Genomic DNA, 22758 nt, shown 5'->3' on the forward strand with positions numbered 1-22758 from the left:
AATTCCCGTTACAAAGTCAAGGACTTGTAGAGAGGAGTGAACACATAAAATTTGGAATAGAAACCCATGTCCGGAAACTTACCGCTTCAGTTCTACGACGGTTTTAGTTCAGATGTTTAAATCACCTATTTCTGATTGAGGAACTAAATTAGACGAGACGCAGTACAATCATTAGGTAACAATTCGAAAGGAAACATAACGAAACGTCCATTTATCAGTCAAGAAAATTTGTTTGCGTTGACGCTTAAACATTACATGGTTACAATATTCTAAAACAAAACAAAAAAACCAGCATACTGTACGTACAGAACAGTCCTGATGCATTACAACAGTGGCTCGATGTGGCGACCACCAACGTTGTTACAGACATTATACCTAGGAAGCATGGCCCGCATCTCGTGGTCGTGCGGTAGCGTTCTCGCTTCCCACGCCCGGGTTCCCGGGTTCGATTCCCGGCGGGGTCAGGGATTTTCTCTGCCTCGTGATGGCTGGGTGTTGTGTGATGTCCTTAGGTTAGTTAGGTTTAAGTAGTTCTAAGTTCTAGGGGACTTATGACCACAGCAGTTGAGTCCCATAGTGCTCAGAGCCATTTTGAACCTAGGAAGCATGTTCTGGTACACACTATTCACCCCGCCTGGTGTCTCTTCATTTCCCGTGCAGCGGCCAGAACTCGTGTCAGCAGATCTTCCTCTGTCTCTACACGAGTCTCGCAAATTAAACTTTGCGTATCACTCCACAAGAAGTAGTCCATATGAGTTAAATCTGACGATCGCAGAGGCCACGCAGTTGGACCACAACGTCCTATCCAACTTTCGCCGTATCGTCTGTTGAGATGTCTCCGAACAGCACGTGAGAATTGAGAGGTGGTGCACCATCATGCTGAAACCACATTTTCTGGAGGACATTCAGTGGCACAGCTTTCAAGAACGCGTAATGTTATGTACTCACTCCCCTATACAAGTCCTAAAAGTTTGTAACGGGAATTGCCGAACACCCTGTAGAGTCCACAGTTATCTAATACTGTGCAACAGTCATTTTCGTCGTCAGTCTCTTCACTGTAAGATTCTGGCATACCATAAACTGTGTCTTCACTAGCGTTTTTAACGTGAAAAGTAGGTAAATAATATCATCGACTGGATTTTCTCCAAAGATAACTGGGTGAGTTAGTTAACTAGTTCAAATATCGAAGGAAGATAAAGTCATGAAAGCTTCAATACGACTGCCACACTTTGTGAAATATGGTATTCCATAGATTCAGTGAGTGAAAAACTTACAGGTTCACAACAACAGAGACTTAGCCTAAAGATTTAATTTCTCACGTGCTTGACAATTTTTGTCAACTTGATTCTCCAGAAAAAATATCTACACACAGCTTTATAGTCTGTGTTGCGATCGTAAATTCTACTTCAATAACACAGCAAGTAATATTTAACGAAGCAATCAAGTGTTTCTCTGGACACATAATGTTGTAAGTATAGTAGTCTACTCAGTAACATTCACTATTGAATTCCGGAGGACCCTATCATGTGGTAACGAGACTTTTGAGTTTCATAATTTCAGCAAACGAGGCGGCGCCGTGTACGAACGGAACTTACCTTAACAAGGACGATGTATCTAGTCTCGTTGGCCTGGTAGACGAAGTCGGCGCTGATGTTGGACGCCAGGTTACTTCGCAGCAGGCTGTCAACGTCCAGGAACGGAAGCGGCTCAACTTCCCAGCTGCCCGTAGCCGCAATCTGTCACATACCACACGCCATCCGTCAATTTTTGCGGCATTGCCGCTAGAGATAAATACTAAGGAATATTTATTAAGTTACGATAGATATCTTAAGTTAGACTTCCATGTATCGGCACTGCGATACTCGCTCTATCACTACGTGCAGTTCCAGCCAGTTCTAGGTAATCAATCAACAGTCATAAATATTGTGCATCTTCATTTATGTATGTTTTCTATGCTGCATACTGTTACCGTGACTTATGTGACAGAGGATATTTCCCTTCCTCGTACATTTATTCTACATACATGGTAATTTCTTTACGAATTCTACACGAGAGAGAATAAACCAACTTTTTTTCAGCTACTGCTACGACTAATAAACTTGCTACAATTTACGTTCACCAATACCATTCACAATTCTACTGCAGTCGCAACAGCCGTAACCCCTATCGTATATTTTACAAAATAACTTATTTCGTTCCTAACGCTATATTCAGGCGCTTTCACATTTCCTTTCTGCTAACAGTTTCTCTTCCAGAGAAAACGTGCCTTCTCTAAAATGGTATGAAACGATACACGTATCCTGCGATATATTTTACACACAACATCGGTTATATAAAAAATGTGACTTCACTTCGAGGTTTTTACTTTATTTTATTTTCGTTACATACACAGTTTCCATAAAACGACAAAACATTACGCTGATAGCACTAAAACGGGAGGACAAAGTAATTGACATAAAAGTCGCATGTTTGACAGCAGGACAGTACCTGGTACTATGAGAAACTTAAAATAATCAGCATAGTCACAGAGCTTTGAGGCATTATTTAACGAATTAAATGTAAATGTCGTGTGACTAGGGCCTCCCGTCAGGTACACCGTTCGCCGGGTGCAAATCTTTCGATTTGACGCCACTTAGGCGACTTGCGCGTCGATGACGATGAAATGATGATGATTAGGACAACACAGCACCCAGTCCCTGAGCGGAGAAAATCTCCGTCCCAACCGGGAATCGAAGCCGGGCCCTTAGGATCTACATTCTGTCGCGCTGACCACTCAGTTACCGGGGGCGGACTATTTAACGAATTAATTGCGAGAGACTGGTTCGTGTACGCATGTAAAGCTCATACAGAAGTGACCTCACAGTAAAACATTGCTCCTCCTACAGAATATTTCTCATAATCCGAAATAAGTGACGATTTTTCTTTAATGGGAAATATCTGCGCAGATATTTCATCCAAATATGTGAATCTATGACCGGTAAATGGTGCCCTCGTCTTACGAGGCCTTACGTGTCTAATTCGCTGCTTGTGTTATCTTTAAATCGTGTGCGTTCTAAGAAGACAGCATTTTTGTCTTAAACAGGAAGCACGAATTCTACATCTCTACATCTACATATATACTCCGCTAACCACCAAGCGGTGTGCGGCGGAGGGCAATATTCGCGTCAAAGTCATATTTCCCCTCTCTGTTCCACTCGCGGATCGCGCGAGGGAAAAACGACTGTTTCTGCTCTAATTTCCCTTATCTTTGAATGGTGATCCTTGCGCGATTTGAAAGTTGGTGATAATAATATATGCTCTACATCCTCCGCGAAGATCGGATTTTGGAATTTAGGGAGCAGCCCTTTCCGTTTACCGCGTCGTCTATCTGCAAGTGTGTCCCACTTCAAACTTTCTATGAGATTTGTAATGCTCTCGCGATGGCTAAATGTACCAGTCACGAATCGTGCCGTTCTTCTTTGGACCTTCTCAGTCTCGAATCAGACCCAACTGGTAAGGGTCCCATACAGACGAACAATACTCTAAGACTGGACTAACTAAAGTGTTGCAAGCTATTTCCTAATGCCGCTGACAATACCATCAACCAGATCGTTTAAGTAAATCGTAAAAAGCAGCGAACCTATTACGCTGCCCTGGGGCACACCTGATATTACTCTTGTTTCTGTTGAAGTCTCCCCATTCAGGATGACATACTGCTCTCTGTCTTTTAGAAAACTTTCTAACCAACCGCATATGTCATCGGATAGACCGTAAGCGCACACTTTTTGGAACAAGCGACAGTGCGGAAATGAGTCGAACGCCTTTCAAAAGTCGAGGAATAAGGCATCAACCTGGGAGCCGGTATCTAGAGCCTGTTGTATATCATGCACGAATAGATCCAGATGTGTCTCGCATGACCGCTGTTTCCTAAAACAGTGCTGGTTTCTGGAGATGAGCTTCTCAGAGTCTAGAAACGACATTATGTCTGAACACAAAATATGTTCCATGATTCTACAACAAATCGATGTCAGTGAAATTGGCCGGTAATTATGTGCATCCCATTTTCTACCCTTTTTATAGATTGCTACGACCGGGCCTTCTTCCAGTCCCGTGGAACTTTCCACTGTTCCAATGATCTCTGATAGATGATGGATAAGAATGGAGTTATATATGTAGCATAGTCAACATAAAATCTTACGGGGATACCGTCTGGAACAGATGCCTTCATGGCTCAAATGGTTCAAACGACTCTGAGCACTGTGGGACTTAACATCTGAGGTCATCAGTCCCCTAGAACTTAGAACTACTCAAACCTAACTAACCTAAGGAAATCACACACATCCATGCCCGAGGCAAGATTCGAACCTGCGACCGTAGCGGTCACGCGGTTCCAGACTGAAGCGCCTACAACCGCTCGGCCACACCGGCCGGCCCTTCCTGGCGTCTAAGGAACTTAACTGTTTTACAATCCCAGATACACTAAACACTATGTCAGCCATCCTTGCGTTCGTTTGATAATTTAAAGGGGAAATGGTGCTGCAGTTCTCTACCGTAAACGAGTTTTTGAAAGCTAAGTTTAGAATTTCGGCCTTCTGTTTATCACCGTCCGTTACATTACCCGTACTGTCAGCAAGAGAAGGTATTGAAATATTTGTAGCGTTCATAGATTTTACGTACGACCAAAAATTTTGGGGATTTTTTTACAATCTGCAGATAAAATATTGCTTTCAAAATCGTTAAAAGAATCTCTCATTGATCTCTTGCAGCAGCTTTTATTTCGCATAATTTCTGTATGTCCCGCGTTTTAAACGACCGTCAAATTCTTCTGCTTTCTCAGAAACTTCCTAATATGTTTGTTGAACCAAGGTGGATCCTTTCCGTCAACTATACTTTTGCTAGGCACATATTTCTCTAGCACGTGGTGGACAATACCTTAAAATTCCGAGAAAAGATGCTCAATACCTTGGTGTCCCGCGGTGAATGCTTGAAGCTGACAATGAACATACTCATTAATGACACTTTTATATGCTTTCCCAAACAAGAAAACTCTACGCTGTTTCTTTGGATTTTTTTCAACTTCCACTGAAATAGAAGCCACAACGACATTATGGTCGCTAATACCTTCTTCTAGATTTACTTCCTCAAAAAGGTCAGGTCTGTTTGTCGCCAAGAGTTGGTTTTCTAACCAATTGCTCAAGGTTGTATGTTGAGAGCGCTCCTAGAATAACTTCACACGAGTCTTTGCTTCTGCCCCCCGTAATAAACGTGTAATTTTTCCAGTCAATGGCCGCTGGATTAAAGTCTCCACATATAACTATGGATAATTTGGATATTTATTTCCTATATACTCAAGACTTTCCCTGAAACGTTCTGCGACGTTTGTTGCGGATGATGGTGGTCTATAAAAACATCCTAATACAATGGCCACTACTTGTCTGATTCGCAGCTTTATCCAGACTATTTCACTGTCCGACCTAGTATCGTTATCAGCTGCGTTTAAACAGCTATTAACTGCAATGAACACACCACCTCCCATGGCATCAGTCCTATCCTTCCTAAACATTGTCCAATCCGAGTTCAAAATTTCACTGCTATTTATGTCTTATTTCAACCAGTGTTCCGTACGGCACCTAATACACTACTGGCTATTAAAATTGCTGCACCAAGAAGAAATGCAGATGATAAACTGGTATTCATTGGACACATACATTATACTAGAACTGACATGTGATTACATTTTCACGCAATTTGTGTGCACAGAGCCTGAGAAATCAGTACCCAGAACAACCACCTCTGGCCATAATAACGGCCTTGATACGCCTGGGCATTGAGTCAAACAGAGCTTGGATGGCGTGTACAGGTACAGCTGCCCATGCAGCTTCAACACCATACCACAGTTCATCAAGAGTAGTGACTGGCGTATTGTGACAAGTCAGTTCCTCGGCTACCACTGACCAGACGTTTTCAATTGGTGAGAGATCTGGAGAATGTGCTGGCCAGGGCAGCAGTCGAACATTTTCTGTATCCAGAAAGGCCCGTACAGGACCTGCAACATGCGGTCGTGCATTATCCTGCTGAAATGTAGCGTTTCGCACAAATCGAATTAAGGGTAGAGCCACTGCCGTCAATGCGAACAAGTGGTGACCGAGACGTGTCATCAACGGCACCCCATACCACCACGCCGGGTGATACGCCAGTATGGCGATGACGAATACACGCTTCCAATGTGCGTTCACCGCGATGTCACCAAACACGGATGCGACCATCATGATGCTGTGAACAGAACCTGGATTCATCCGAAAAAATGACATTTTGCCATACGTGCACCCAGGTTCGTCGTTGAGTACACCATCGCAAGCGCTCCTGTCTGTGATGCAGCGTCAAGGGTAACCGCAGCCATGGTCTCCGAGCTGATAGTCCATGCTGCTGCAAACGTCGTCGAACTGTTCGTGCAGATGGTTGTTGTCTTGCAAACGTCCCCATCTGTTGACTCAGGGATCGAGACGTGGCTGAACGATCTGTTACAGCCATGCGGATATGATGCCTGTCATCTCGACTGCTAGTGATACGAGGCCGTCGGGATCCAGCACGTCATTCTGTATTACCCTCCTGAACCCACTGATTCCATATTCTGCTAACAGGCATTGGATCTCGACCAACGCGAGCAGCAATGTCGCGTTACGATAAACCTCAATCGCAACAGGCTACAATCCGACCTTTATCAAAGTCGGAAACACGATGGTACGCATTTCTCTTCCTTACACGAGGCATCAAAACAACGTTTCACCAGGCAACGCCGGTCAGCTGCTGTTTGTGTATGAGAAATCGGTTGGAAACATTCCTCATGTCAGCACGTTGTAGGTGTCGCCACCGACGCCAACCTTGTGTGAATGTTCTGAAAAGCTAATCATTTGCACATCACAGCATCTTCTTCCTGTCTGTTAAATTTCGCGTCTGTAGCAATATTGGCATTACTACTGTTTATTTCGGCGAGTAACGTGGGGATCTTCCTACATACACTTCGATAATTTACTAACATGAGATTTAGCATATTTAAATCCTTTGGAATTACCTGTTTGGGCGAACTAACCATTTTTATAGTTGGCACACCAACATCACTGTCATGAACTGGTAATTTTTCAGGCCAACGGTTTGTTTCACCTGGGAAGGAATCTAATCTAAAAAAAAGCCATGTGTACGCCACAAGTACAGTGCTACCCATGTAGCTGCTTCCTGTGTTAGTGCACCCCTGATCTATCGAGGGACTTCCTACAACCTGCCACACCATAGAGTAAGTCGAGGAATCTACAACCATTTTCGTCACAGAGTCGACGTAACCTCTGTTTTAGATTCTCCACTCGACTCCAAACTAGAGGACCCCGGTCCACCCTGGGTACGATGCTGCAAATCGTCAGCTTGGCTTCCACTCCTTGAGAGATGGAGGTCGCCTTCGCCAATTTAGCCAGCCGTCGAAAGACCCAACGATTTCCTCGGAACCCCTACGACTGGCATCGTTGGTGACGACATGTGCAACAATCTTCTTCCACATCCTGGAAACGTTGGACTTCTTCCCCGCCCTAGCCGCTACGTTCCTGAGGGACTCCATGACCCGCCTAACATTGGAGCTCCCAATACCCCACGTGCCTGCCCGGACCTTGCTGCAGGAGCGGCCACTATCCCGGCGAAAGGTTAATTCTGATCCGGCTCAGCCTCCCCCCCCCCCCCCAGCAAAAGATAGCACACTGAATCTATTAGCCAAGTGCATGGGATTTGGCAGGAGCCAACTTCCCCCATGTAGCCTTCGCCTTGAGGCTCGAGACCTCAACACAGTCCGCCAACCATATTGAGGTGAGAGTGGGCCGGACGGCTCAGTCGCACCTGAGGCCTGCTCAGTGACAGAGAGCTGTGACATCCCCCCCCCCCCCCCCTTTGCACATCTAGTACAGCAGGGGCTGCCCCAGGCACCCCATCCCCACCGCACCTCAAGGTGGCACTCTGGAGCCTGTTGACTGTGGCCAACAAAGCTTCCAGCTGCGTTTGCACTGTGGCCAACAGACACAGTCCCTATACATCTAGCTAATATGTGATTTACTATAAGAAACTTAGGGAAACCTACTGCCACACAAGGTTAACAGTTACACTCTAGTTGGCAGAAAGGACACCCAACAATGAAAAACAATAAAAATGTGTGGTGCTTATTTTCGTGCTAGGGACTATCTAGTGAATACTAAAGAAAAAAAAAAACAGTGACCTACAGTAAACTGCTAGGGACTATCTAGTGAATATTATAAAAGAATTAGACAGTAACCTACGGTAAGCTACACCTACTGAATATCCCTCGTATCTATAATGTAAACAAACGTTTACGTAGACTCTAAAATGACCTAATAAAACTATAAAAACGGCAACCTTCAATGTATCGAGTCTAAATGACACTAATAAACGTACAAATAATACTGAGTATAGATGCAGGGCCAAACCAAAACGTTTAGCTGACAGTTCGATCTGTGAGAAAAATGCGACAGATGCCGTTGTAAACGGAAATGTCAAAATGGGTAGAAAATCGCATATTTCAAAATCCTTTCCAATGACGCTTCAATTGACCCCCTAATGGGAAACTCCATTCTCAATTTTGTATTCCTCCGATAAACGAAAAGGGGTCTGCTCGACGCGCCACTATCCATGAAAATGTTCTCTGGTTGACTGGTCCATCAGTTTGCTGATAAAAATTCCAACACTGACGGCAAATGGTGTGAAATCTGGAGTACAAATGCTCCACCTGAAGTGCGACCCCAGGGCTTTGAACTCCCATTGCTTAAGTGGAAGATCATAAGTCGCATCCGCATAGGACACGGAGTGCTTGCACACAGCGTGCGCAAATGGGGTAAGGAGTCCAGCACAAGCTGTGACTGTGACGTATCGAACCAGAGCTTCCGACACATTGTCGAGGAGTGTGAACTGGGAGTCTGCCTGGGTGATCCAATCGACTTTTCTATATCCACACCATCAAGCATAGATTGAATATTAACATACAAGAACTGTTTATCAGGTTAATGTATCATGTGTATTTATGTCCAATTTTATTTTATTTCATGTGTAGTGCTATACGCTAAGTAAAAAATAAATTTCCTTTTCGAAAATTTATCAGTTTGAAATGTTTTCACTGTAGCGCACCATGGCATTGAAAGCTGATTAGCTGTTCGTCCTGTGAAGACAGTGCTATCACCCAACAATAAACGAACCCTTCCAAATCGGCAACGGCAAGAAACAATGAAATGTGTTCAAGAAAACTGTCATAAAATTAGTGTTTAGTAGCTGTTCTGGCATCTTTTAATACAACCACGGAACCCGCATAATGCCATCAACTGAAAAAAATAGCTTACTTTTATGATACCTGATCAGAAGATCGAAATCGGCAATAATAATGAAATATTTTAGCAGTAATTCTTGATGATTTCGAAAAATGATTCTTTTCAAATGCTTATGAGCTTTAGTGAACCACGTGACTGGTACCCTGACTCTCCATGGATCAGACCAGCCATTAAAATTGCTACACCACGAAGATGACGGGCTACAGACGCGAAATTTAACCCACAGGAAGAAGGTGCTGTGATATGCAAATGATTAGCTTTTCAGAGCATTCGCACAAGGTTGGCGCCGGTGGCGACACAAACAACGTCTTGGCATGAGGAAAGTTTGCAACCGATTTCTCATACACAAATAGCAGTTGACCGGCGTTGCCTGGTGAAACGTTGTTGTGATGCCTCGTGTAAGGAGGAGAAATGCGTACCATCACTTTTCCGACTTTGATAAAGGTCGGATTGTAGCCTATTGCGATTGCGGTTTATCGTATCGCGACATTGCTGCTCGCGTTGGTCGAGATACAATGACTGTTAGCAGAATATGGAATCGGTGGGTTCAGGAGGGTAATACGGAACGGCGTGCTGGATCCCGACGGCCTCGTATCACTAGCAGTCGAGATGACAGGCATCTTATCCGCATGGCTGTAACGGATCGTGCAGCCACGTCTCGGTCCCTGAGTCAACAGATGGGGACGTTTGCAAGACAACAACCACCCTCACGAACAGTTCGACGACGTTTGCAGCAGCATGGACTATCAGCACGGAGACCATGGCTGCGGTTACCCTTGACGCTGCATCACAGACAGGAGCGCCTGCGATGGTGTACTCAACGACAAACCTGGGTCCACGAATGGCAAAACGTCATTTTTTCGGATGAATCCAGGTTCTGTTGACAGAATCATGATGGTCGAATCCGTGTTTGGCGACAATGCGGTGAACACACATTGGAAGTGTGTATTCGTCATCGCCATACTGACGTATCACCCGACGTGATGGTATGGGGTGCCATTGGTTTCACGTCTCGGTCACCTCTTGTTCGCATTGACGTCACTTTGAACAGTGGACGTTACATTTGAGATGTGTTACGACACGTGGCTCTACCCTTCATTGGATCCCTGCGAAACTCTCAATTTCAGCAGGATAATGAACGACCGCATGTTGCAGGTCCTGTACGGGCCTTTCTGGATACAGAAAATGGTCGACTGCTGCCCTGGTCAGCACATTCTCCAGATCTCTCACCAACTGAAAACGTCTGGTCAATGGTGGCTGAGGAACTGGCTCGTCACAATGCGCCAGTCACTACTCTCGATTAACTGTGGTATCGTGCTGATGCTGCATGGGCAGCTGTACCTGTACACGCCGTCCAAGCTCTGTGACTCAATGCCCAGGCGTATCAAGGCCGTTATTACGGCCAGAGGTGGTTGTTCTGGGTACTGATTTCTCAGGATCTATGCACCCAAATTGCGTGAAAATGTAATCACATGTCAGTTCTAGTATAATATATTTGTCCAATGAATACCCGTTTATCATCTGCATTTCTTCTTGGTGTAGCAACTTTAATGGCCAGTAGTGTATTTTCAACTTCTGTGACTATAGTTATGTGTATAGTTGAAGAAAGCTAAGAAATAGTAAGAAATAAAATAGTATGTGCAATGAAATAAAATAAATATTAAAGTGAAGTGAGAGTAAATTTTAAATTTATTATATAGATTATTTCTGGTTTGTCATTAACAGAAAGTGACTGACGGTATCGAGTAATACTGCCGCCTCGTAAGACAGTAATTAAAGTTATAAGGTGCTGACCTGCCAGGAGTCTTCCTCGCTGTTGAGGAAGATGCCGGCGCGGATGAGGCGGGCATCGAGCGCGCGCGCCAGCGTGGCCACGCCGTGGTACTCGCTGGCCGCCGGCTCGCCCTGCGCCAGCACGCTCGCGTTCACGGACACCGTCAGAGCGCGCCCGTCTGCCCGACAACACACGCTTACACTCTCGTACATTCACACCGTACATTCCAACCTTTAAGTTTATAAATTATACATCCTACGAAAAAAGGGCTGGTTGATTATTAAATCGATCGTTTGTTTGTATTAGGCGCCATATGCAACGGCGACAAACAAAGCTCTAAGACTACCGTTGAGAGACTGTAAGTAGGCTATTTATGTTTTCTTTATGTAAGTAGGCTGTTTATGTTTTCTTATTGGCAACGTTACGTAGCGCTCTGTACGAAAATCACTGGCTGTGCTGTGTGCAGTCTGTGGCTAGTTTGCATTGTTGTCTGCCATTGTAGTGTTGGGCAGCGGCAGCTGGATGTGAACAGCGCGTAGCGTTCCGCAGTTGGAGGTGAGCCGCCAGCAGTGGTGGATGTGGGGAGAGAGATGGCGGAGTTTTGTAATTTATCATGAACTGCTATATATGTGATGATATTAAGGTAAATACAGTGTTTGTTCTCTATTAAAATCTTTCATTTGCTAACTATCCCTATCAGTAGTTAGTGCCTTCCGTAGTTTGAATCTTTATTTAGCTGGCAGTAGTGGCGCTCGCTGTATTGCAGTAGTTCCAGTAACGAAGATTTTTGTGAGGCAAGTGATTTGTGAAAGGTATAGGTTAAAGTTACTCAGTACCATTCTTTTGCAGGGATCTTTGATAGTCAGATCGCGTTGCGCTAAAAACATTGTGTGTCAGGTTAAGCACAATCTTGTATAAATTTTTCTAAGGGGACGTTTCAAGACATAATCAAAGAAATGGTTCAATGGCTCTAAGCACTATGGGACTTAACAGCTGAGGTCATCAGTCCCCTAAACTTAGGACTACTTAAACCTAACTGACCTATGGACATCACACACATCCATGCCTGAAGCAGGATTCGAACCTGCGACCGTAGCAGCCGCGTGGTTCCGGACTGACGTGCCTAGAACCGCACGGCTACCGCGGCCGGCTAGAGACATAAACAGTTGCATAACAAGTTTGTTTCATTTAAAAATCAAGATGGAGACTTTCCATAGGCATGTGTTGCGCGGATTCTCTACTTTCTTTCACATCGCCTATCCAATGTTAATTTAATTATTCTCTCCAGCCCCACCCCCGGATTAATAAGAGCACCCTTTACTATGCTAAACAGATTATTTATTTTACGAAACACCGTCATTTTAAAGAAGATACCTAGTCTTCCAAAGGATATTTAGCTCACAAGAAGACTTAACTTTCCATAAACATTTAGCTGCCAAGAAGATTATGTTTTCGAAATAAAATATGGCTCAAATGGCTCTGAGCACTATGGGACTTAACGTCTGAGGTCATCAGTCCCCTAGAACTTAGAACTACTTATACCTAACTAACCTAAGGACATCACACACATCCATGCCCGAGGCAGGATTCGAATCTGGGACCGTAGCGGTCCCGCGGTTCCAGACTGTAGCGCCTAGAACCGCTTGGCCACCCTGGCCGGCAATAAAATATATTTAGACGTATTTTACTTTCTTCCTTCATTCTGTTTTGCAAAGGAATTTTGGGCTGTTAACAGATTTTGCGCGTGTGAGTTTCATTGGCTAAGAATATTTTAGCACTTAAGAAGAAGTGTAGTCTGAAAAAAGGAAAGTGTGGAAAAATATGGGTAAGTGCCAAACTACAAATACAAACATATAGAGGTCGTTCTCAGGACAGCCTAGGATATTTTCTGTTGACTCTCGCTTCTCTCATCTCTAGAAATCATCTTTTAATGTGAAAAATGTAAAGTTGCACCGTTTTTCGGAGTCCTTGTTTGATCGAGGGTCCCTAACTAATAACTGGGTACGTCAGTTTAAAGGTTACAGAAAGACAAAGACGTACATGTCCAACAGGACAATTCCTTGTAAGGCACTGTGGTGTCCAAACCAACCTTTGGGTTATATAAGAACATTCTCGGACTTCCTGCCGCGTCAGTTCAGGACGAAACCTCCAGCTTTCGACGATTACCTCCATCGATGTAATTCATATGTTTCATGTATTACCTCCATCATCTTCGTCAGGATAAATTGTGTGTCAAAACTGCTGCTATGCTGGCCTTATATAGCCCATAGACGGCTTCATGTGCAGTTAAGGTTATATCTTCAGTCACGGTTGAAGTTCTTCTCGCACATTCTTATTTCTAAAGCCTCTTTAATTACAAAACCCCAATATATAGGTGAATGGAACAAAACTTTTTTCTCAGAAGATTGAGTACTAGAGACATCTAAAGTTGCCGAGCACAGCCTCACAAACAAACAAAAAGTACTGTTTGACGGCAAGAAGTCCGAGAATGTTTCACTTTCTTTAAAAAAAACGTTTATGACACCCTGCGTAAAGTAGAATGAATCATTCTCTCTGCAGCGACGAGAACACTGCTTTGAACCTTCATTACATATTAAAATATGGGCCGGATACGGACTCAAACTCAGAACCTTGCCTAAAACTGACAGTGCTCTTACTGATTGGGCAACGTAATCACAACTGAAGACCCTCCCTCATATCTTCAGTTCTACCAGTACCTCCCTTCCACTATTCGAACTACACAGAAGTTTTTTCTGAGCAGTATACTTAAAACATAAAATACACATATACACACACAGAAAGACGTAAATATCATATCCAGTTTCCCCACCCCACTACCCTTTCTTCGCTGTTACCGTCTATAGATCATATCTTCCCATGATTACACAGTTAGCCTTGCACAAGAGTTAAGTACAGTTCAGAGCAATTCAGTACAGTGAAAAACTACGAAAGAGATATTTTAATGTTTTTCCAGTCAAGACTGGCAAACAAAGCAGGCAGTGGACGTATGTAAGAATACATGCTACTAACGAATGTATGTAACGAGTGAACTTTAAAGTGCTGCAGTAAAACATTAAATATATAAACTAACCAAAACAAAATGAACCATTTATAGTAAGAAAGTAATTATAATAATATAACATTATTTGTAGACAACTTAAGACAAAGACATGAGATTGTATGGTAAGAAAGAAAATAAAATTCAGTTAAAAAGTTAAGAAGAAATATTCTTATCTACACAACAAACAGAAAAAAATATGTAGACTGTGTGGGAAAATAATATAAAAAATAGGAGCGACATTTATCAGTCCAGACCAAACAAAACTATACGTGACAAATTGCCCACTAACGAGCACAGTTGGTATGATAGTATGCATCAGTTCCGAAAAACAAAGACTTATCAACAATACAGCGATTCCGAATGTCTCTTTGTATCGGGAGAAATCACCAATAACGTCACTATTTATGGACCTAAATCCTTCCCTATCCTCCCCTAGGGCGAAACGCTTTCAGACCATCAATACGTAACCAACTTTGTTTCCATCAGAAATCGTTGTGCACAGCGACCGTATATTGTACGGGAGAAGAGGCACACAGCAGTCAGTCGCAATCCCATTAGTTTTTATTATGCTTACGAATCTATACCTTCGGTGCATTTTCGTTACAATTCAACAGACTCGCGGTAGTTTAAGTCACCATATATTCTTCCAGGTGTATAGGCGGAAGGAGACTCGGACTGTGCGGCTGGTCCCGGCGGAGGTTCGAGTCCTCCCTCGGGCATGGGTGTGTGTGTTTGTCCTTAGGATAATTTAGGTTAAGTAGTGTGTAGGCTTAGGGACTGATGACCTTAGCAGTTAAGTCCCATAAGATTTCACGCACATTTTGAACTCTGCCTACACACCTGTAAGAACGTATGGTGACATGAACTGCCGCGAGTCTGTTCAGTTATAATGAAACTCCACTGAAGATGGCTACTTATAGCCGAAATCTAGATTTGCAAGCGTAATAAAAAGTAATGGGTTTGCGACTGACTGCTGTGTGACTCTCCTTCCCATTAATACTTAAGTGTAACATAGCAGAATCGTAATAATGGAGTGGCAGCTAAATCACAGACGTGACGAAATAAAAATGAACTATCTACCCTCAAAATGTATGTAAAATTATGACGTTTTACTGTCCGGTGACAATAACAGTAGCCAGATTCAATATTTTCAAATCACTGAATAATTACTATTACTGTTCTCTACACCCTAGACCTGCTTCCTCTCACATTTGTAAAAATGCCATCGGGAAGTAATAAGCATGGGGTATACTTACAGTCTGTTCCGTTGAAGGCCTTGTCCAGAAGATACAGTAGGCCGCTTCCGTTGATCGTCTCGGAAAAGGGGTCGAGGTCGGTGGCGTTGAATGGCGTGGGCCAGGACACGGGTTGGCGGTGTGTCACTGTCAGGTTGGCGACCACCTTCGGTGCCTCGGTCGGCTCTGGCATCGTAGTCAGCAGTACCGACGATGGTGACGTAGACACATTTTCCGGGACAGTCGTCAGTTCCGTTAACAGGGTCAACAGAGTCGGTGTCGATTGCGTGGTAGTTGTCGACTGCGTGGTCGGAGTCGATGCGGTTTCCTCTGCGACAGTCGTAGGGGTCGCCGTCGTGCTCGATGTCGTTGTCGTTGTCGTTGTCGTTGTCGAGGCCGGGGTGGGTGTGGTCTCCTCGGTGGGCGGCGCCGTGGTGCCGGCAGCAGCGGCGGTGGTGGCCAGGGCTTCGGTAGCAGCCTCGGTCGAGAGCGGCTCCGTGGCAGAGGTCATCTCCGTGGTTGCTGGCGCCTCGGTCGTCTGCGCTCCAGCTAGGGCCACCCTCTGTACGTTGTACACGCCATTCGCCACTTGGGCGTGATCTGCACACCAAGAAATCGTCGTTACAGTTATTCCTCCCAATTTCGTTCAACATATTCGATGTTTCAGGCAAGCCTACAACTGTGATTTAAATAACGAAAACTGCACCAGTTACTTAATTTTTGAAGCTTAGCACAACGCGTTTAGAGAATGTATTCTCATTTTCAAGTTAATTTGTGTATTTGTTTACAGGAATATGTTCGGTGATGCAAGCATCAAAAAACAAGTACGTTGGTGCAGTTTTCATTACTTTAATCACGATATTCCTTGCTAAATGTAAGTAAACACCTTCCTTAAAGAAGGTTGAATATCAAAATTTTATAATTTTTCGGGAAGTAAAAATAATTGTTGTTCAGATTTTACACTCAATCTCAGCGAACTGCACTAAAATCAGTTAGATGTTACCAGTGCAGTTTTGTGTACTGAACGCATTTTCATTCATTAACCACCATGCATCTCGTCATCAGGCTGCGTTAATATTGTCTCAGGTCGTACCTCCGTACATGTCTACCTACGAGGTGTTTGATAATTACTAAAAAAGTACCTGTTAAGCTACACCCACATCCCTACTCTACAAGCCGCCGTAAAGATGGTGATGGCTGATATTTCTGGTATCATTCTCATTTCGTTGCGGCGAGAACTGTTCACGAAATTTCGATCTCCAACGTTCTCCTTGGAATGTGAAAATATCTTCTCGACACCCACCTACGTAGGGAGAAATGAGTATTGAAATAAAATAAGAGGAATCAGAGCTCACATGGAAAGATTCATGTATTAGTTTTTTCCGCGAGCTGAATAGATTAGTAGAGAAACAGTGTGAAAATGGTTCGACGAACCCTCTGCCAGGCACATATGAATGAATTACAGAGCATTCATGTAGGTATAGATTCAGGAAAAAAGAAAGACTTGAACTTAAACTTCGTAATTTTCTTTCCGTTTTCATTTCGCGAGATGTATGGAGGAGGATGATACATGAGTTCTGTCTCTCCTTGGTATATTCGCTCTCCGAATCGTAAACAGTAAGCCTCTCAATGATGCACAACGCATGCCTTTCAGCTTCTGGTACTGGAGACGTGTCATCTACGTGACACTCTCCCACCGACTAAACAATTCCGTGATGAAACGCGCAGCTCTTCTTTGGATCTTCTCTGTCTCTTGTATTAACATTACCAAGAAATAACCTCCGACTGACGAGCAGTACGGAAGGATCGATCGAACGGGGATTTAGAGAGCTACTCCAGTCACGTGTGAATTACATTCCCTTAGGTTTATCCTAATGAATCTCGTCTTGGCGCCTGGTTTTACTACAACTATTTTTATTTAGGCGTTACACTTTAGCTAACTCTGGACTGATACTCCTACATATTTTACGGTTGTTATTGGTTACAATGGTTTGTCACCAACGTTTCGATGAACAACAATATACTCCTGGAAATGGAAAAAAGAACACATTGACACCGGTGTGTCAGACCCACCATACTTGCTCCGGACACTGCGAGAGGGCTGTACAAGCAATGATCACACGCACGGCACAGCGGACACACCAGGAACCGCGGTGTTGGCCGTCGAATGGCGCTAGCTGCGCAGCATTTGTGCACCGCCGCCGTCAGTGTCAGCCAGTTTGCCGTGGCATACGGAGCTCCATCGCAGTCTTTAACACTGGTAGCATGCCGCGACAGCGTGGACGTGAACCGTATGTGCAGTTGACGGACTTTGAGCGAGGGCGTATAGTGGGCATGCGGGAGGCCGGGTGGACGTACCGCCGAATTGCTCAACACGTGGGGCGTGAGGTCTCCACAGTACATCGATGTTGTCGCCAGTGGTCGGCGGAAGGTGCACGTGCCCGTCGACCTGGGACCGGACCGCAGCGACGCACGGATGCACGCCAAGACCGTAGGATCCTACGCAGTGCCGTAGGGGACCGCACCGCCACTTCCCAGCAAATTAGGGACACTGTTGCTCCTGGGGTATCGGTGAGGACCATTCGCAACCGTCTCCATGAAGCTGGGCTACGGTCCCGCACACCGTTAGGCCGTCTTCCGCTCACGCCCCAACATCGTGCAGCCCGCCTCCAGTGGTGTCGCGACAGGCGTGAATGGAGGGACGAATGGAGACGTGTCGTCTTCAGCGATGAGAGTCGCTTCTGCCTTGGTGCCAATGATGGTCGTATGCGTGTTTGGCGCCGTGCAGGTGAGCGCCACAATCAGGACTGCATACGACCGAGGCACACAGGGCCAACACCCGGCATCATGGTGTGGGGAGCGATCTCCTACACTGGCCGTACACCACTGGTGATCGTCGAGGGGACACTGAATAGTGCACGGTATATCCAAACCGTCATCGAACCCATCGTTCTACCATTCCTAGACCGGCAATGGAACTTGCTGTTCCAACAGGACAATGCACGTCCGCATGTATCCCGTGCCACCCAACGTGCTCTAGAAGGTGTAAGTCAACTACCCTGGCCAGCAAGATCTCCGGATCTGTCCCCCATTGAGCATGTTTGGGACTGGATGAAGCGTCGTCTCACGCGGTCTGCACGTCCAGCACGAACGCTGGTCCAACTGAGGCGCCAGGTGGAAATGGCATGGCAAGCCGTTCCACAGGACTACATCCAGCATCTCTACGATCGTCTCCATGGGAGAATAGCAGCCTGCATTGCTGCGAAAGGTGGATATACACTGTACTAGTGCCGACATTGTGCATGCTCTGTTGCCTGTGTCTATGTGCCTGTGGTTCTGTCAGTGTGATCATGTGATGTATCTGACCCCAGGAATGTGTCAATAAAGTTTCCCCTTCCTGGGACAATGAATTCACGGTGTTCTTATTTCAATTTCCAGGAGTGTATGTCGCTCCTCCTTTTTACGCTCAGTATCATATTCAGGCAGAGTAAACTGCCAGTTACTGCACTACGCGTCTATCCTCTGCAGGTATTCCTCCATTTCGCTACAATCGCGTTTCAGCTTTCCTTTCAGCATCATCTACAAACTGGCTGACAGAGCTTCTGGCTTTGTCCAACAGATCAGTTATTTCTATCGTTCTGACTGTTAGGATGTCCTCAGTCCAGCCACAAAGTTGGTCCAATATCCCTTTGCTCGTGTTTTGTTCACTAGATGACAATAAAGGACTATTTCAAATTCTTTCTGGCAGTGAAGACTCATGTCATCAACATTCCTGTCGTTATTTACTGCCCTCTGAATCTTACAGATGAACACAGCAAGCTGAGCTTCACAAGATCACTATTTGCATTGTCCATGTCGATTTCTACAGAGATTTTTGTTTTCGAGAATGTCATAACACGTGAGCATAGAACACGTATGGTAATTTAACGGAAGTTTGATGCCAGTGTCACAGGGCAGTAATTATGTTCCTCTGTCCAACACTTCTTGTAAAGGGAAATGAATTGTTTGATATATCCGTCAGAAAATGATATGGGAAAACCGGTAGCTATTCTCACACCGTCAACGGCGCTACCAGTAGTAAATGCCACCGCTGACCTGCATCTCTTGGTCATCCTCACTGATTGCAGTTTGTAGATAAAGAGGCCAGTTCTAAGCCTACAGGTAGTGTTGTGAACATTATTGTTACCTTCTCCCAGTGCCATTATTTTGTACCATTGCTAAGAACTTAACTATGCTTCGACTGCTTTTTGGATGTTACAGTAACTCTGGTATTGTAATTTGTGCTCTGGACTGGTCCTATTAGGAACATACCTACACCAGTTCTCTCTTTATCCCACGTCCACTTTGCCAGGCTAAGCTTGTCGTTGTATGTGTCTGTATCCTCTTTTGCCAGCTTGAACTGTAATATATTAATTAACTCGAGTTAGAACAAAAATAACAACTTTCAGCTTTTTCCAGCCTTTTGGTACCCTTCGTTGCTCCAACGACCTGCAGTAAACTGATGTTCCAACGAAAGTACGCTCATTTGTGTAACCTACAGGGTTATTCATAAGCACGTCTGGTATTTCAGAACACCGTTGCGCATCATTCCAAGCTTTTAACTCACATTACAGGTGTCCAATATGCACACCGTTTGTGAAGCGGCAAACGTCAAACCGGGCATGCAATTAACTGAAGCTGCTAACACGAATTGATTGGGAAGGCGCGACATCACTGCGCTTTGGAAATCTGTTCATTAGATTACTTATCTGCAGGCGCGAACTAATTCGATGCAATAATACGGAGCGGATGATTAGTTTACAATTTGTGACGCAATTACCCCACCAGCGCGACTACGCCACGACACGTATTATGAATCGAAAATTGGAGATGCTCTATCTATATCTGTAGCTACATACATACAGGCATACATACATATGCCTCTGTGCGAATCCTGATTTCTCTCATCCGCTTCTCGTGGTTCTTACGTGAAGCGTACGAGGGCGTACTGAAAACTAATACTCCGAATGTTTTATTCTGTTCTCAATGTTGGTTGAAGTGGAGGAGGAGGAGATTAGTGTTTAACGTCCCGTCGACAACGATGTCATTAGAGACGGAGCGCCCGCATCTCGTGGTCGTGCGGTAGCGTTCTCGCTTCACACGCACGGGTTCCCGGGTTCGATTCCCGGCGGGGTCAGGGATTTTCTCTGCCTCGTGATGGCTGGGTGTTGTGTGCTGTTCTTAGGTTAGTTAGGTTTAAGTAGTTCTAAGTTCTAGGGGACTGATGACCATAGATGTTAAGTCCCATAGTGCTCAGAGCCAGCCAGAGACGGAGCGCAAGCTCGGGTTAGGGAAGGACGGGGAAGGAAATCGGCCGTGCCCTTTCAAAGGAACCATCCCGGCATTTGCCTGAAAGGATTTAGGGAAATCACGGAAAACCTAAATCAGGATGGTCGGAGACGGGATTGAACCGTCGTCCTCCCGAATGCGAGTCCAGTGTGCTAACCACTGCGCCACCTCGCTCGGTGTTGGTTGAAGTATTACATGTTATTCATATTAATGGTTCAAATGGCTCTGAGCACTATGGGACTTAACTGCTATGGTCATCAGTCCCCTAGAACTTAGAACTACTTAAACCTAACTAACCTAAGGACATCACACACATCCATGCCCGAGGTGCCGGCCGCGGTGGTCTAGCGGTTCTGGCGCTGCAGTCCGGAACCGCGGGACTGCTACGGTCGCAGGTTCGAATCCTGCCTCGGGCATGGGTGTGTGTGATGTCCTTAGGTTAGTTAGGTTTAAGTAGTTCTAAGTTCTAGGGGACTTATGACCTAAGATGTTGAGTCCCATAGTGCTCAGAGCCATTTTTGAACCATGCCCGAGGCAGGGTTCGAACCTGCGACCGTAGCAGCAGTGCGGTTCCTAACTGTAGTGCCTTTAACCGCTCGGCCACTCCGGCCGGCTATTCATATTAGTCAGTCAACTTTCCCAATCCACTGACGCAAGTTGCATCCATCTTCCGCTAGAGAGATCCGAAATGTAGCGTGTAACATGTCGGTGTGCAACATAATTATATCAGTGCATGAGGAACAGCGTGCTGTAATGGAGTTTCTAACCGCAGAAAACTTCGTCCACTCATTGAGCACTCTCTCCTTCAGCATGAGAACGCCAGACCATGCACAAGCGCTGTGACGTCTGTAGCAATCGACGTCTTGGGCTGACCGTCACCGGTCATCCTCGTACAGTCCCTAGCTGCCCCATCCGATTTTCATCTGTCTCCAAAACTTAAAGAACACGTTTTAGGATAGTGATGAGGAACTGCAAGCAGAGGTGAGATTGTGGCTCTGTCAATAACGTCAAACGTTCTACAGGGTGAAAAGTATTTAAACCGACAAACTCTGGGAGGTTGTAGGGGACATCAAAACAAATATTTTTCCCTAATGTCATTTTTTCCTATGAAGAGGAACATTTCTCTGGCGGCAAATTAATTAAGCCAACAAGCGCTTTTCCATTTTTTTATGACCAAGAGACAACACATTAACACAACCCAATATTTCAATTACAGTAGATTTTCAAAAATGCCTCCATTGACACGTAAACAAAGGTTACACCGTCGGATCATGTTCTGTCTGACACGGACAGAAACACCAGGAGTATCTTGAATTGTTCCTGCTGCTGCTACTATCCGGGCAACCAGATCCTCTTCTGATGCAACAGGAGTTGCGTAAACAAGGTTGCGCATCTCTCACCACAAAAAAAAGTCCAGAGGGGACATATCTGGGGATCGAGCAGGCCATGGTACAGGACCACCTCTGCCAATCCACGTTCCTGGGAACCGTCGGTCCAGGAATCGACGCACACGACGACTGAAATGTGCCGGCGGCCCGCCATATTGGAACCACATGCGTTGTGTCGTAGGGAGCGGGACGTCTTCCAGCAATTCTGGCAATGCTCTGGCGAGAAAACTGTAATAGTGCGTGCCATTTAATGGCCTAGGTAGCAGATACGGCCCAATTAAACAGTCCCCAACAACACCGACCCACACATTTACGAAGAGCCGCACTTGATGAGCTCTATTAACTGTGGCATATGGGTTATCCTCACTCCAAACATGCGAATTGTGCATGTTGAAGACTCCATCACGCCCGAAAGCTGCTTCATCGGTAAACAACACAGAGGCTGGAAATGTAGGATGCACTTCACACTGTTCCAGGTACCTCTGCAAAAACTGTGCTCTGGGTGGATAATCAACTGGTTCCAGGTTGTGGACACGCTCTAAGTGAAATGGACGTAACAATTGCTCTAGAAGGACTGTTCTTACAGTCGTCTGATTCGTCTCCATGTTACGTGCAATTGCAC

At 45.1% G+C, this 22758-nt stretch overlaps 1 protein-coding gene across 1 annotated transcript in view; it reads right to left on the reverse strand.

The window, feature by feature from the left end:
* Positions 1–1440: 1440 nt before the first annotated feature.
* Positions 1441–22758, reverse strand: part of LOC126184436 (vitellogenin-like) — a 273799-nt gene continuing 252481 nt past the window's right edge. Inside the window, exons 17-20 of the mRNA XM_049926828.1 lie at positions 15442–16020; positions 11145–11302; positions 1596–1736; positions 1441–1452 (exon numbers count right to left, since the gene is read on the reverse strand). Coding sequence (XP_049782785.1) covers positions 1441–1452; positions 1596–1736; positions 11145–11302; positions 15442–16020 — 890 coding nt within the window. The remainder of the gene's footprint in view (positions 1453–1595; positions 1737–11144; positions 11303–15441; positions 16021–22758) is intronic.

This window comes from Schistocerca cancellata, chromosome 4 (assembly GCF_023864275.1).
Source record: "Schistocerca cancellata isolate TAMUIC-IGC-003103 chromosome 4, iqSchCanc2.1, whole genome shotgun sequence".
NCBI lineage: Eukaryota > Metazoa > Arthropoda > Insecta > Orthoptera > Acrididae > Schistocerca > Schistocerca cancellata.